This window comes from Vigna unguiculata, chromosome 9 (genome assembly GCF_037176805.1).
Source record: "Vigna unguiculata cultivar grain cowpea cultivar isolate G323 ecotype 2 chromosome 9, ASM3717680v1, whole genome shotgun sequence".
Lineage (NCBI taxonomy): Eukaryota > Viridiplantae > Streptophyta > Magnoliopsida > Fabales > Fabaceae > Vigna > Vigna unguiculata.
The window spans coordinates 45,062,054-45,077,339 of NC_140800.1; the positions used below are offsets into that span (position 1 = coordinate 45,062,054).

The following is a 15,286-nucleotide window of genomic DNA, read 5'->3' on the forward strand; positions in this document are numbered from 1 at the left end:
AATTTCTTAAGAAAATTATTCATTTTGAGAAGGAGTGAAAATTTTGATTCATTCGATAGCTTTTTTGTCGGTGGAAAACTAAGTCTCTCGATTCCCCTGAATGTTAGCTGTCTTTTTATGATTGTTTTGCTTATATATCGAGACATTATTAATCAATATATATATTTGTTAGAAAAAAGAAAAAGAAAACCTGAATTTGTGTTGTACAATTTTAAAAAATTTGTCTTTTGGAGAAAGGTGCAAAATTCTATTAGTTATTTTATTAAATTTCTATATTTGTATATTTTTTTCCTTATCTGAATAGATATCAATGATTAATATATTTTTCATTTAAAAGTAATAAAAATATATATTTGTTGTGTAAATTTAAAAACAAATCTATTTGATTTAAGGAAAAGGCAATTAACTGTATTGATTATTTCATTAACTAAGAGATTAAAGCATGTCTCTCCGGATTTTTTTTTTAATTTTTCTCTCTCTCTATATATATATAATCAATAAACACATGTTTATTGTTGCAAAGGAAAAAAAGAAAAAAAAAACTAATCTTCAAATTTCCTAAATTTGCTTGGTTTTGAGAATGAGAGATTTAATTTTTTTATCTCATTACATTTGTTTTCTACTTAATTGCAAATATTAAAAACTTGTGATGGCTTGTTTTATCCATCAAAGAAATTTTGTTTTCAAAATTAAAAAAACAATGGAATGTTTTAAAAAGATTGAGGTTGAACAAGGTTGTGTTCCAACTTTAAAGGAAAGAAATAATGTCAATTCAAAACAATTTTGTTAGATTTAACTTAAAAGTCATGTCAATATAATAATATTTATTTGTTTTCATATATATTTTTTTTGTAAGTGACAAATTAAATTCCGTACGAATGAATGAGAAAATGATCAAACGTAAATTTTAACCGATTATTTACGAACATATTACCATACATTTTGTTTATGTCTGATGTTTTCTGATCAGAAGTAAATTCATCGACATGATAAGTTAATTTGGTGTTAGTGATAACTCATTAGACCATAAAATGCAAATAATGATGATTTGTAGTTGATGTAAGTATCTGCATTTATTTACTGCTATCAAACCCGTGAGAAAACAAGTATTATTTGTTGGGTTGTGAAAATGAAAATTGATAGTTTAGTTTAGTATTTGAAAAAGAAATTGAGACACTCATAACTTGCTGCAGTCGAGTTTTAGATACAAGATTAAAACAAGTATAAATATTGACAATTTCATGATACATGATCCGTGATCAAATAAATTAAAATTCTCCTTGTATATAAAATAAAAAGTGTATGAAGTGTTATCCAAAACCCATTGCCATTGAGAAGGCTATTTGTTTCTTTATTGTCATCAAGCTCAATGTTAAAGCATTTTCATGCATCCACCAACCCATGGAACATTCCTTTAAGTACGAATCGCTACATTTAATTTAAAATCTTGGCTGCTATTAGAAACACCAATTATCGTATCATGTTTTGAAAAAAAAAATGATGAAATTAAGTAATTGATACTGTTGAATTAGTAATGTATTTAGAATGAATTAATATGTAAAAAGGGATTAAAGTGTTGTTAAGACACGGGAGTGTAAATTAGCGTGGTGGTGGTCCACATGGTGGGCGCGACTTGGATTTGCTGTGTTTTCACGTTTAGGTGTTTGATGGGAAGAAAGGGAAATAGTCGTCGCTGGCATTGATTGTGGGAGTGCCACGTCGCCTCCTTTTCCCTAGAGTCAAACCCTTCATTCCATTTGCGCGTTTCCTCTTTTCATTAATTGCTTACTTTTACTATTTTATTTATGATTCGTTCAAATATTTCAACCATATGAATAAATGAATGAATGACACCAACAAGAACTAATGTCTTTCCTTCATCTCTATCTTTCCAGGTTTTAGTCAAACTCCAGAGTCGTAAATTCGCGGCCACTTTCCCCTTTTTATACCTTCTCTCGCCATTCCCATCCCCTTCTTTTCTAATCTCAATCTTCTTCTCCATTCTCAACACTCTCTGTAAATAGGTACGCTTCCCTTCTGAAGCTACCAATCCAACAATCCTCGTTTCTTCAACTTCAGTTACGCTCTTTATTCTTTTTTTTTTTCGCAGCGTTAGGTTTTCGTTTCCTCCGTTCTGTTGCATTTCTTTTCCTGGTCATTGTTGAGGACAGCGATAATGGGAGCGGTTTGTTCGGCTGGCATGGTGGAGAGAAATGCTGAACTTGGAGGGAAGAGCTTCGAGTTTTCTGGGAAGCTTAAGAAGGAAAATAGCTTTGTGAATCGTGGAGATGCTATTTCAGATTCCAGGTCTGATACTGGTCAAGGTAGAAAGCAAAAGAGGCACGACTCTGGGCTTTCCTTTGAACTTGGGTTATCGACTCCTACGTCAACTGGAGGAAAACAGGTCTGTTTTTGCGCAGCTTGCATCGTTTTTCTATGTTCTTAAAAGGTTTGAAAATATGCGTATCCTTAGGACTGTTTATGTGGAAATTGATTGGTTGGAATGAGGGCTTTCCTGTTATTCTATAGTTGGATGTTGAGGGGAGTTACATTAGTGCCTGCAATTTCTGAATGGCCGCCAGGTGTGAATAGTTTAATATGTTAGGGTCACGCCTCTGTAGTTATGGATGCATTTGATGGTATGTTAGGGATCTTCTAAATTGGAATCTTAATGGTTCATGATTGACGTCATTTTTTTCATAGGTGAGCCAGAGGGGTTCTTTTCTCGGAAAAGCTGGCGAGAGGGCGGTGGGAGTTTTGGACACAATTGGAAGTGGCATGCCAAAGTTAAATACTAGTAGTGGGTTTGTCTCTGGCGTGACTTCCAGAGGGAAAAAAATATCAATACTGGCATTTGAAGTAGCTAATACAATAACCAAAGGAGCAATTTTGTTTCAATCGCTTTCTGAAGAAAATATCCAGATTCTTAAAAAGGATGTTTTACAGTCGGAGGGGGTTCAACTGTTAGTCTCGACTGACATGAAGGAGTTAATAACTCTTGCTGAGGCGGACAAAAGGTTCTAGCTTGTTCAAATAATAGAATTTTTGTTTTTCATTGCTGGTTATTTTGTTTATGCTTTTTGTTTATGATTTTTCTGGGGAACTTGTAGGGGAGAACTCAATGTCTTCTCACGGGAAGTAGCTAGATTTGGAAATATGTGTAAAGATCCGCAGTGGCACAACCTAGACAGATATTTTTCACGGTGAGTTTCCATGTACATTGTTATTGACAAGATTAAGCTAACATGTCTTGATTGATTTCTTGGCTGATTACAATCACACAAATTTCACATTCAAACCTTTGACTAAAAAAATTATCAGACTAGACTTGGATGTTCTGGATGACAAACAATATCAGGCAGAGGCAGAAAAGACAATGCAGGAGTTTACCAATCTAGTTCGGAATACCGCTGTAAGCTCATTGTCATTTTAAATAATGTTCTAAATATTTTTTAATTTTATCAGTGAATTGATGACTCAGTAAAGCGGTCTTTATCATTTTGGTTTCTTGGATTTATGCTTGCATGATTTTGATTCATGGAGCTTTGGTATGACCTTTGTGCAGTTTTGATGCATACTACCGTGTTTATTTATATTTGTTCACACTATTTGTTTCCTAATTCGGATGTGCTTTCTAAGATGTTTATTTGTTATGGTTAGAGTTTCAATTGATTTTTTTTTAGCAGTTTCTTCCTTACGGATTTTCTCCTTGTTGTGTAGGAATTATACCATGAATTGAATGCTTATGAACGTTTTGAACAAGATTATCTGCAAAAGATTAAGGAAATGGAGTCCTTAAATCTTCCTCTAAAAGGTTAGAAATTTCATAATATAGTTTTCCTCAAGTCTTTCCAAATAAATAAATAATACTTCTAGCGGAGGATATATTTTTGTTTTCGGCTGAAATATATTCTTATTATTGGTGGGTTTAGCTTCGGGTGACCCCAGTTTGGATTTTCAGTTCGACGTACATACTATCTGCAGCACGCTTCAAAATGTAATTCTGCTGAAGTTAACCGATCATTGACAGCTACATTCTCTTTAAAATCGTAGGGGAGAGTATCACGATGTTTCAAAGTGAGCTAAAGCACCAAAGAAAGCTTGTGAGGAGCTTGAAGAAGAAGTCTCTTTGGTCCAGAACTTTGGAAGAGGTATATTTTCACTCAACGAACTGTTCCTGATTTGCATCTACTATTTTTGAATTTCGTATTTACTCATGTTTACTTCTTTGAAGTGAATGTTTTATAGCTGCGGATTCATAACAACAGACTTACTTTGTTGGAACTCAATTTGGCTATTGCAGATAGTTGAAAAGCTCGTTGATATTGTTACCTATATAAATCAAGCAATTTATGAGCTCCTGGGAAACCATGGTATGAGATTTTATCTCTTAAGGATACAAATCAATGTTGTACCTTATATAGCTAGAAGATATGCATCTCTTTTTGCACTAGGAGCCTAGGAATTAACTAAGGGTTTGAAGTCTGAACTTTTCATTTAATCCTGTTACGAGAAAAAAAAAATCAAATCGAAGGCATTCTAATTTTTTGAACTAAGCAGATCGTAGATGAAATTTTCCAATGTTTTCTATGCTCTTGTTTTTTATTCAGATGTGATTGGAAATAACCAGCTGCCTTTTTCTTTGTGGTTGAGCCACTTGAAATTGAAGACAATTTTTTTTTTTATAGGCCGAAATTAAATGCATATCTGCATTACAAAGAAAATAAACTCTTGAAATGAAACACTTCATATAGTCTAGTGTATATTCTTAATGCTGAAGATCAATATGGAATCATGTTATGCATCCCTTACAGCAAACGTTATGTGACTCTAATAAACTAATGACATTACAATTGTTCTCCTCCTAAATCATCGGTTCCGCTTGGATTGACTTTCTGAGAAAAAGCATTTGGGAAAACTACAATACAATCAAGTGAATTGCATCATCATTTTTAATATTTGTGTTTCAGTCATGTATTGACTTGTGGAAATCTACCTTTTATTTTTGTCTTTTCTATTGTGTAGATCTATATCTTGTTGCCTGGTCATAATAATAAGACACGTGAAATCGTGGATTCGTGGCAGGTACAATCACAACCAATTACTGTGAAGGTCATGAAAGACTAGGAGGAGCTGGTCTTGCGCTGCACTATGCTAACATCATCAATCAAATAAATATGATTGTAAGTATCATGCTGAACAAGATTGTAATGACCTTACAAATAGAAATAATTTTGATAAAATAACAATTGTTTATACTAGGCATCTCGTCCCACAGCACTTCCTCCAAACATGAGAGACACATTGTATCATGGTTTGCCCAACAATATTAAGACTGCTCTTCCATCTCAGTTGCAAACCATTGCTGACATGAAAGAGGTATACTCTCCCTACGCTGAATATCCGTGACCTTCCGTTTTATAGTCCGTTTTATGGTGCCAATTTTTTATGCGAGTAATCACATTGACTTAAAGGAAACAGTTTTATTTTGTTTTGGATTATGTTAATTGACATAAATGTTCTGTAGCTCTCCATCACTCAGATCAAGGCAGAAATGGAGAAGATTCTTCAGTGGCTTGTACCGGCTGCCACAAATACTGTCAAGTAAGATGTGTGATATATTTGTTTGGATTAGCTTATACTTTCATTTTTCTCTTCTTCGTGTTGGTCTTATTTCCTTTTGTGAAAATATGCTAATTGTTTATGTACATGACAGAGCACATCAAGGTTTCGGATGGGTTGGTGAATGGGCAAACACAAGGTTTGGTGTAAACTTGGATATCTTAATATTTGTTGGCAATTACTGTTGTGTTTACATATGCAGTTAGAAGAAAAGTTCACAATTAGTCTTCCTCTGATATTGCAGTAATGACTTCGATGATAACACCTCCAGAGAAAGTAACCTGATTCGTCTGCAGACACTTTATTATGCCGACAAGAGGAAGATAGATGTTTACATAATTGAATTGTTGGCATGGCTTCACCATTTGATTAGCTTTATAAAATCTAAGCAAAACACCTTGAGACCCATGCCTATGCGGTCTCCTCCCAAGGTACTTGAACTTCAGTCTAAGATGCGACAATTTTTAATTCTTTCCGTGGACAGTGGCAACAAGCAATTGGGAAGCCAAATTTCCCAAGAGGATAGGAGATTATTGGAGGAGGTTATTGCTAGGAGAAACAACTCAGGACTCAGCAAAAGCGAGGATCTTGGTTTGGCTAAGAAACGACAAATGAAGGATTTACATGGGACCAAAAGTGCTGGGAGTTCACCTGCCAAGGAAATCTTCGGTACAAGAGTTGTCATAAACCACCAAAACTATAACGTTTTGGATATTATGGATGGGTTGATGGGTTGAGTCGCTGATCACTCTATTTTTCTGCTGAAATTCTTGCTAGTCCATTCTTATAGATAATACTCATCATTCATTCTATATAGTTCTAGTTATGTATATATCTATATAAACAACTAACACCAGATCTTTATTTTTTACTCATTAATTTTGTACAGCGGGTGAGGGAAGTAGTTGAATTCCTTCTATTGTTCAATTTATTATTTTTGTGCTTTCAAAGTTCGTTGGAAAATAATTGAATTCCTTTAATACTTTTTTGTCAGTAAATTGCTGCAGTTTCACTGTTTGGTGCCTATAGATTCTGATCTGTGACAAAAGTATTTAGAATGCAGCCTTAATAATTGAACAAAAATATTTCACATTATTTTGGATTTGCACAAGAATCAGATTGGTAAAAGGGAAAGTGCCCAAGGTTGTCCTAACCACTTGCTGGTATAAGATGAGAACCACCACCCACTCCTCTTATCCTCTACATTTCCTGATGGATCATCAATCAAATCGTATGGAAATCAATTCAGTTTTCTCTATCAATTTTGCATGTTGTGGGACATAACATAAGTTGTACGCAATTACAAAAGTTAAGATTAACTTGCTTAAGTTGCTTGGTGACACATCCTCAATCTAACACCTATTATATTATCTATCTAGATTAAAGAAGATTTAAAAGTTGTTTTCAAATGTTATTTTCTATTTAAAAATGAAGAGAGAGAAATTTTTAAATTTTTTTAAAAAAATATTGTCTTGAAAAATATATATTTTAAAAATTAAAGTTTAGAAGAGTACTTATATTGAAGAATATTTTAGAAAAATAAATCATTAATAATATAATAATTTAGAAAACTACTTATATTAAGAAAGAATTATTTAAAAAATATTATAACTTAAAAATAATTGTTTAGAAAATTAATCATTTTAAAAACCAATTAACTGAAAATTAAAAAATGTGAAAATTTAATCTGTTAGAAAAAGAAATATTTAGAGAAATGATTATTTAGTTTTGTATTGAATTAAAAAATATATAAAGTAAATTAAATGTTAAAATGTTAAAATAAATTCCATATTAAAAATATTCTAAACTAATTTTCAATTTTTTTATTTATACAATTTAAAATTTATTAAATAACTATGAATACAATTTTTTCAACAATAATATGAATAAAAACAGTGAATAGAAATCTTTACAAAAACCGTTTTTATAAATTATTAATTTTCTTTGAATAATTATTTTAAAAAAATATTATTATATTTATAAATATTTTAATTATCATATTTATTATTCATGAATCAATAAATTAAATTATATAATATGTTTTCCACTATTTTTAAAATTTTATCTTTTTATTTTTACTTTTATGAAAATTTTCAAACGTTAGATTTACCTTTATTACGAGGCTAAAAACTACAAAAATTATAACTTATAAGCAGGACTTCATTCTAAGTGTTATAATTTGGGTGTGTCTTTGATTTTATAATAACGTGACACAACAATTAATAACATTTTGTAACAAAAAGTATAAACTATATGTCATCTTTACAAAATTTTTAATACTAAAAACAACTAAGAAAAATTATTCTTCAAAATGTTTACAAATGAAAAGAACTTATTTGTCTAAAAATAATTAATGAAAATTATTCTCCAAAGAACTGTCCATGTAACACTCATTATGATACATGTATTATCAACATCGTCTCAATACAAGGTTTTATACTTACACAAAATCACAATTTCATCAAAAATCTCCACTACATCATACAAAGTTACCAAATACCTTGTTTATGTGAAACTATCAATTATTACTCTCACAAAATTTTCAGTCTTTCATTCACTCTGAATATCCACGATTTGTTCATACATAGTTCACAACCACTCACTTTTACAAAGTTTATAAGATATCTCAACCCACATAGGATTACGAGTCCTGCCACTCACACAAAGATTGTTAGTCATAGTAGTCATATAGATAGTGACGTAGTTCACCACTCATGCTTACACATAGATTTACACAGTTCACTATTGCTCACACGGAGTGACGGAGTTCACTTATGCTCACACAAAGATTGACACAATCCACTCATAGACTTATAGGGTCCACCCATGCTCACACATAGACTTATTGGATCCACATGATACTAGTGTTCAAAGAGGGTTGCTCACACACAAAACATCAATCACTTTAACACCACACATAGTATTCTAGTCATCCATGAACTAAAATAAATAAAAAAAATCTAAACTTTCAACTCATTCAAGCAAAAAAAGAAAAATATAAAACAAGAGAACACAAAAACAAGAAAGCAAGATAATTAGCTCTGAATACTCAAATATTTAAACTAAACCCTGAACCTTCTTTTTTACTTTATGCCTCTACTACATGTTTTCTTCCAAAATGCTTCAAAATCACTCGTATTCTACATGTTTTTAGATTTTTATTGCTTGTCACTATTCAACTCACTTATTATACTGAAACTCTCAATCCAAGAATACAATTATCTTCTGAGAGATTCAACGAAATATTAACAAATAAATCGTTTACATATATTCTTATATTCTTATTTCATAGAATATAATTCAGTATATACACCCGTATATACTTTATTTCAAATTGATTTTGTTTAATATCTTCTTAATTGATATATTATTTATCTGAATATTATCTTTTAAATGAAATAATTTTTTTAAATAAAGTAATTATTAAAACTCTTTTATATCTTAGAAAATCTTTAAATTAAACAAATATTTTAAATTAATAAAACATCTATCTTTTATAATAATCTTTTAAATAAAATAAATCTTCTAAATGAAATCAATAATTTTTTTTATTTTTTACTTAAAATATATATTTTTTAATTATTATAATTTTTAGGTCTTACAAGACTTACCAAATTAAATTATTTCAAAATTTATAAATTTAAATTTTGTTAATAATTTTTAGAATCAATTGTGCTATTTAAATAATTATTTAATAAAGTATGATATTTAAATAAAAATATACCTTGGAAAAAAATGTCTAAGGAATCACAATCTTTTAAAGTGAACAACGTACTTTATTTAGAAAATCCTAGGTAATAAAAAAAAATCACCAATATATAAAAAAGTAATATCTTAATAATATATGATTATGTTTCTACATATGTTCGCATAATTCAAGTTTATTATACTCTGTGTGTGTGAATTTAAATTGATTATACACTATCAATGAAAAAATTTCAAGAGTCTCAATTAATATAAACACAGATTTTCCAAATTTTTATGATAATTCTCCAAATTTCAATTTATTTATGACATGCAATTACAAAAATTAACAAAAAAAAAATCATGTACGTTAGCAAAAAGGAAAAAAGGTCGCATTTTTTTCTTTTTTATCTTTCTCATAAATATAATTTAAATATTAAAATTATTGGAATCTTAATCATTCCTTCAAAAGATAGCTCAATCTTAATAAAATGAATCAATACTTAAAAAAAATTAAAATAAAATTGATTTAATAAAAGATATAGAAATCTTAAAGATAATCTATTTCTGTTTTTATGCATTTGTTACCAAATAAAGAGATTCTATCTCAACCTTAGTATAAATACACATAACCTGATACATGTGTACATGTTCATCATTCAAGATGGCAGATGTAGAAGGAATTATATTTCAATGTCACTGTCACGTGCAAACTGAAGAAGATGGAGCGAAGGTCAAATTCAGTGACATGTTAAGGATTGATGTAACTATCAGTGTTCAATTTATACATTATTCTCATGGTATTGAAACATCAACTTTATTAAAAAGTTCAATACCTATTAGCTGTGAGAATTTCATCTTAAACAATGAAGATTTCGTAAGGAGCTTGACATCCGATCCACGCTGTTCTCATTACTTCGTCCCAGAAATGGTTGATCTTACATCAGAAACCATTGTTAACATGAGTGTCGAAATTTTAGAATTTTGCTGTGATTCGGAGTCTGTAGATTCAGAACGCCATGAATTGCCTCTCAATTTAGACATCATAGTGGATGTACTTCAAGATGGAGAAAGCGCAGAGGAAGAAGAAGAGATTGAACAAAATACAACCCAGATTCCAGCGTCTGAAGAAGCCATTAATTCCCTCAAGACGTTCACAAATTCATCTATTTTGAGGATGAAAATCGAAAAGTGCGGCATTTGCATGGAAAATTTTCCTTTCAAAGAGGATGAAGAAAGTGTGAAGTTATCGTCGATGCCTTGTGATCATGTTTTTCATCATCAGTGTATTGTACAATGGCTACACAGAAGTCACACTTGTCCTTTATGTCGTTATCCTATGCCTATTTGATTTATTTTATACCAAATACCTTTGTTTATTATATTTGTTTTATTTTTAGTACTTATACATTTTACTTCAAATATTTAAAATTTAATATATAAATTATTCCGCAAATATTTGCCCTGGTTGGATGAATTGTTTATTTGGAGTATTTTTTAATGTGAATGATTCTACTTTATTTGTTGCTGGAAACTTTTCTCTGAATTATAGTATATAGATTAGGATGGGTGTTATCCCTATAACGTGTTAAGATGAAAAAAAATTAAATGGAAAAGAAAGAAATTAAAATTATAAATTCCAAAATATTAAAATAATAAAAATATATGTAGCGATAACGGAATGTATCATGATAAGATAATAACACACGTTATTTAATCAACAGTCACATTATCTAATTAACACAGTTAAGAAGATAAATTTATAGCGACCACTAAATTTTAAAAAATTAAATTTATTGAATATTAAAAAATCACAAAAGTTTATGAGAAACTGAATTGATAGTTATCAAAATCAGATACTTAAAACATAATTATATCAAAATATAATAATTATGTGACTCACGATACGTAGAATATGTCAATTAAAAATAATTATTTTCTTTTAATTCTGTGAAGTCTACGTTAACTGTTTTCATACTATTAATGGAAATATGATTGTTGCATTCCGGCTATAAAATATATCAGTTAACAATAACCAATTTCTTTTAATATGTTGAATCTCAATCCTAATAATTATAGTTGATGTTATTGATTGAAACCTAATAGTTGCATTCTCTCATATCATTAATTTTAATTAATTTATTTTATATCATAAATACTCATCTATTAAATATTTAGCTTTGTATTATAAAAAATTACATCAATATATTTTAATTCTATTTAATTATTTTCTATTATTATATAAATAATATTATAATAAAAATAAACGAAAAAATAGGAGATGATACGTTCAGTTATTTTTGCGAACTTGATTTGTTAACTTATCAAATTTGTCAACTTTATATTTAAACCATTCCGAAAACATTTATAGTACTTTCGATCCTCCTTGTCATTGTATGTACACGTTTAAATTCCGGTCCACGTTTTCTTAATATATGTTATTAATTGTTTACGTAGTATAAATATATGGCATGTCAAATATTTTTTTTACAATCAAGTATAATTACGAAGTATTGATAATGGGAGATAATTTTTTTTATTTAAAATATGTGTCAATGTCAATGGTTTTTATCTAAAAGTGAATCATATTTTTTTAATAAAAATAACTTAAATTATAATTAACCTATTTTAATTATTTTCTTAGTCGAAGATACGCGATATTAGTTATTTTATATAAAATTAGTATTAAGTAAACATTTTATTTACATATTTTATATAATGGACTTTGGAAGACATAGTATGCATATAAAGGCCGACTTTCCAGTCATGAGAGCAACCCATTTTAGCGACAGAAATGGGCCAACACCGATTTGGGCCTATGAGCTTCTTCCATGCATTTTGCATTCATTTTGGAACGGCTAAAAGATCTCCTTAGAAATAACTCTAAATTAAGAAAACAAATTGTGTACAAAAATTTTAATAATTTAAAAGACTAAAATTACAGAATTTGTTTAAAGTTAGGATAAAAAATACAATGAAAACTATTTATAATTATATAAGAGTGCAAGTTGGGTAATCCACAATATTTAATTGTATGGCATTTTTCATTGCATATTGCCGTCGTTAATAATGTTAATAGAAAATATAGAAAAATGATGAATTTGTCACTACTGCACACTACAAAAGCTTGCTGTTATGAAATCCCAATCTTTGTGTAAATTATTATTAGCATAAATACCAACTTCTTTATGCATCATCTTCATGTCATTCACAGCGTTGGAAGCATGCGAGAAAATGGGAGTTGCTTAAACATTCTTATCACTTCGATTCGTCTTCGATCGATTGATGGTATTTTACAAACCAAACGTGTCCCTTCTAATTGGATTATGTGAATAAGCACAAAAAAAGTGTAAGAATCTATGACGAAAGCTTCGGCATTATTCGCTTATTTTCATTCACTCTCGGCTTCTGTTTCCAGCTCATTCCTATACTAGCCCTTACAAGTCGTTTCTTTTTCACGCATCTCTTATTTCATTTTGAACTTTAATAATTATTTAAAATTAAAGATTCGCTAATACTCACTAAAATAAAATAAAATATAGTTGTATTTTTTATGCTGAAAAACAAGTGTATATATATAAACAATAATCAGAGAAGTGAAGTGGACGAAGACCGCTATTTTGATGTAAATGAAACTTAATCAGCAGCGATTTTATCTAAAAGTGATTATATACAGACCTAGAACAAGGCACATCTCACCATACTGTAACTAATCTTTACAAGTAGAGGAATATTAAATGAACCAGTCCTGACATGGTGAGGGATATCTGGATTGACTTTATCTAAACAAGGCTAATATGATTCTTCACCCATTAGTATTTTCACAGAGGTCATGCTTTGTTTTGGTGGTTAACTCTAACAATAATATGAGTGAAGAATCTTAGATGTGAAGATTCTTTTGCATCAAAAGTTTTACTAACAAGGATTTGAGATAAGAGTATCCCTTGTGATAAAACAAAAGTATACGAAGATCGTTATTGTGGTACTCGGGGTTGAAAATGTTAATGTATAAGAGGAAGTGTATTAATGTGAAAATAACTCACCTTTGAAAGGAGGTTAGGTTGCTAAGAATCTAAATGAGTCTAAGTCTTAATGATAGAAATGAAAAATTTGAGAAAAATATAATGTATAAGACTCATAATCCACAATCTTATTTTGCAACGGAAGTACTGTCAATTCTTTATGTGATTGGATTTTTGGTGATGTGTCATTCAACTGAATCTCGTAAGAAAGATTTATCAATTTATCCAAATGTTTGAGAGTTTACCAATATAGAAGGAACTACTCTTTAAAGAAGAGTTAGAGATTAATGAGAATTTAAGTGATTGTAAATCCCAAAAATAAAAATGAAAAATTTGAAAAAAATATAAGGTACAAGACTCATAAACCTATAACACTGTTTTCGTTTGGAGGTAGTATCAGTTTATGTGAATTGGATTTGAGCCTTACCAATGATGCATCATTTCAACTGAATCTCGTCAAAAAATCCATCCGTTTATCCAGATGTTACATGCTCCTAATTGAAATTTACATTATGTTTTATTTGTTGTTATTTTTATCTTTTTCATAAAAAAAATATTTAATTAATATTTAACATAATAAATGCGTAGAACACAGGTATAGATATATTTATTTTTCAATAAAGTGATTTTTACAAGTTATCAAGTGATTTATGGCTATCGTAACTTTTAAATAATTTGTACTTAGTAGTAGATGTTACATAGAAATTAGAAGAGACCATAATTGTCTTGAAAAAAAACAAAATCCAATACCACGACTTTGGTTTGAGATTATAGCAAATGCAGGGTTATAGGACTGTAAAAAAAGATCACACAAGCTGTTGAGATGGAGTGTGCAATCACACGAAAATTTATTGGAGTCAATGTAATTCATAAATAGTAAGTTAAAACTGCATATCTGGCGTGTTTTATGAGTTTAGAATATTTTTTATATCAAAGACAACGCTAATGCAAAAGTTACTATTTTTCACGTTGTTACTAAAAGATGTGTTTCTCAGAACATATTAACACGGTTTTGGAACACAACTTAACATGTCTTGTATGTAGTATGCAAAATATGAACTAGTTTGACCGTTCCATATACGAAAAATTAGTTTAATATCTCGATTCGCCCATCTTACACAAAATGCTAATTGATCCACATTTTAGTTACATGATTTGTTTCCTGTGCAGAATATTTATAAACTTGAATTTCAAAATATTTTTCCTCCTTGTACACAAAATGAAACAAGTATTTATCGATATTTAAAATTAAAATGAGCATTTTTATCTACATATTTTTGTTGCATTTCACGAAACTGACATTCTTAAATGTCTATGGCAAACCAATTATCCATACAGGAATATAAGGAATAAATGCGCTCCAATACATGATTTTTGGAGAATACGCTAGAAAAAAAAAATGAGAAATGAGCTATTGTGTCCATGTGAACCGGAAAAAAAGAAAATTAAAAAAAGGAAAATTATTTTTTAACAAAATTTTGTTGACAAACTTTTGACAATCGACAAGTAGGGACACTTCAATGGATGAAAGAAATATTTGATGTAACTTTGAGAGAGAACAAAAAGGTTTGGTGTGTTGAAAAACCAACTTTGTCAAAAAAAAATTTGTCAAAGTATCATAATGCTAAAAAAATTCTGGGTTTAGTTTTATGCGTACTAGCGAATCAGCCCGCCTCGTCCCATCGCTGATCTACGTGTGTTGTGGATCAAACTTATGCGGGCTCGTGAGCTCAAAAACCTCAACATGCCCCAAGGGGCCTTCTCCCTGCACCTCCAACAGTTCTTCTGTACCCCCAAAATTGACCGTTATACTCTTTTTTAACATACGAGTGAGAGTGGGTGAAAGTGGGTAGGGACACAGTAAATTTCATTTACTGCGTCGCCAAGGTCCCTGCACCCCCAAAACGTTATTATTACTATTTCTTCTTCTCCCGTTTCTTCTCCATCTCACTCTGCTT

General features: G+C 30.0%; 2 protein-coding genes across 2 annotated transcripts; both read left to right on the forward strand.

Annotated features, from left to right (window-relative positions):
* The first annotated feature begins 1,779 nt into the window (after positions 1-1,779).
* On the forward strand, positions 1,780-6,549 carry LOC114164234 (protein PSK SIMULATOR 2-like). Its single transcript, XM_028048822.2, has 13 exons — positions 1,780-2,024; positions 2,111-2,404; positions 2,704-3,017; positions 3,111-3,203; positions 3,322-3,412; positions 3,721-3,814; positions 4,054-4,151; positions 4,304-4,373; positions 5,086-5,183; positions 5,263-5,379; positions 5,528-5,604; positions 5,717-5,761; positions 5,867-6,549. Exons 2-13 carry the CDS (start codon positions 2,177-2,179, stop codon positions 6,357-6,359), a joined length of 1,818 nt encoding a protein of 605 aa, XP_027904623.1. The 5' UTR covers positions 1,780-2,024; positions 2,111-2,176; the 3' UTR covers positions 6,360-6,549.
* Positions 6,550-9,970: 3,421 nt separating this feature from the next.
* Positions 9,971-10,657, forward strand: LOC114163738 (uncharacterized). Its single transcript, XM_028048033.1, has one exon. The coding sequence runs from the start codon at positions 9,971-9,973 to the stop codon at positions 10,655-10,657; it is 687 nt and encodes a 228-aa protein (XP_027903834.1).
* The last annotated feature ends 4,629 nt before the right edge of the window (positions 10,658-15,286 follow it).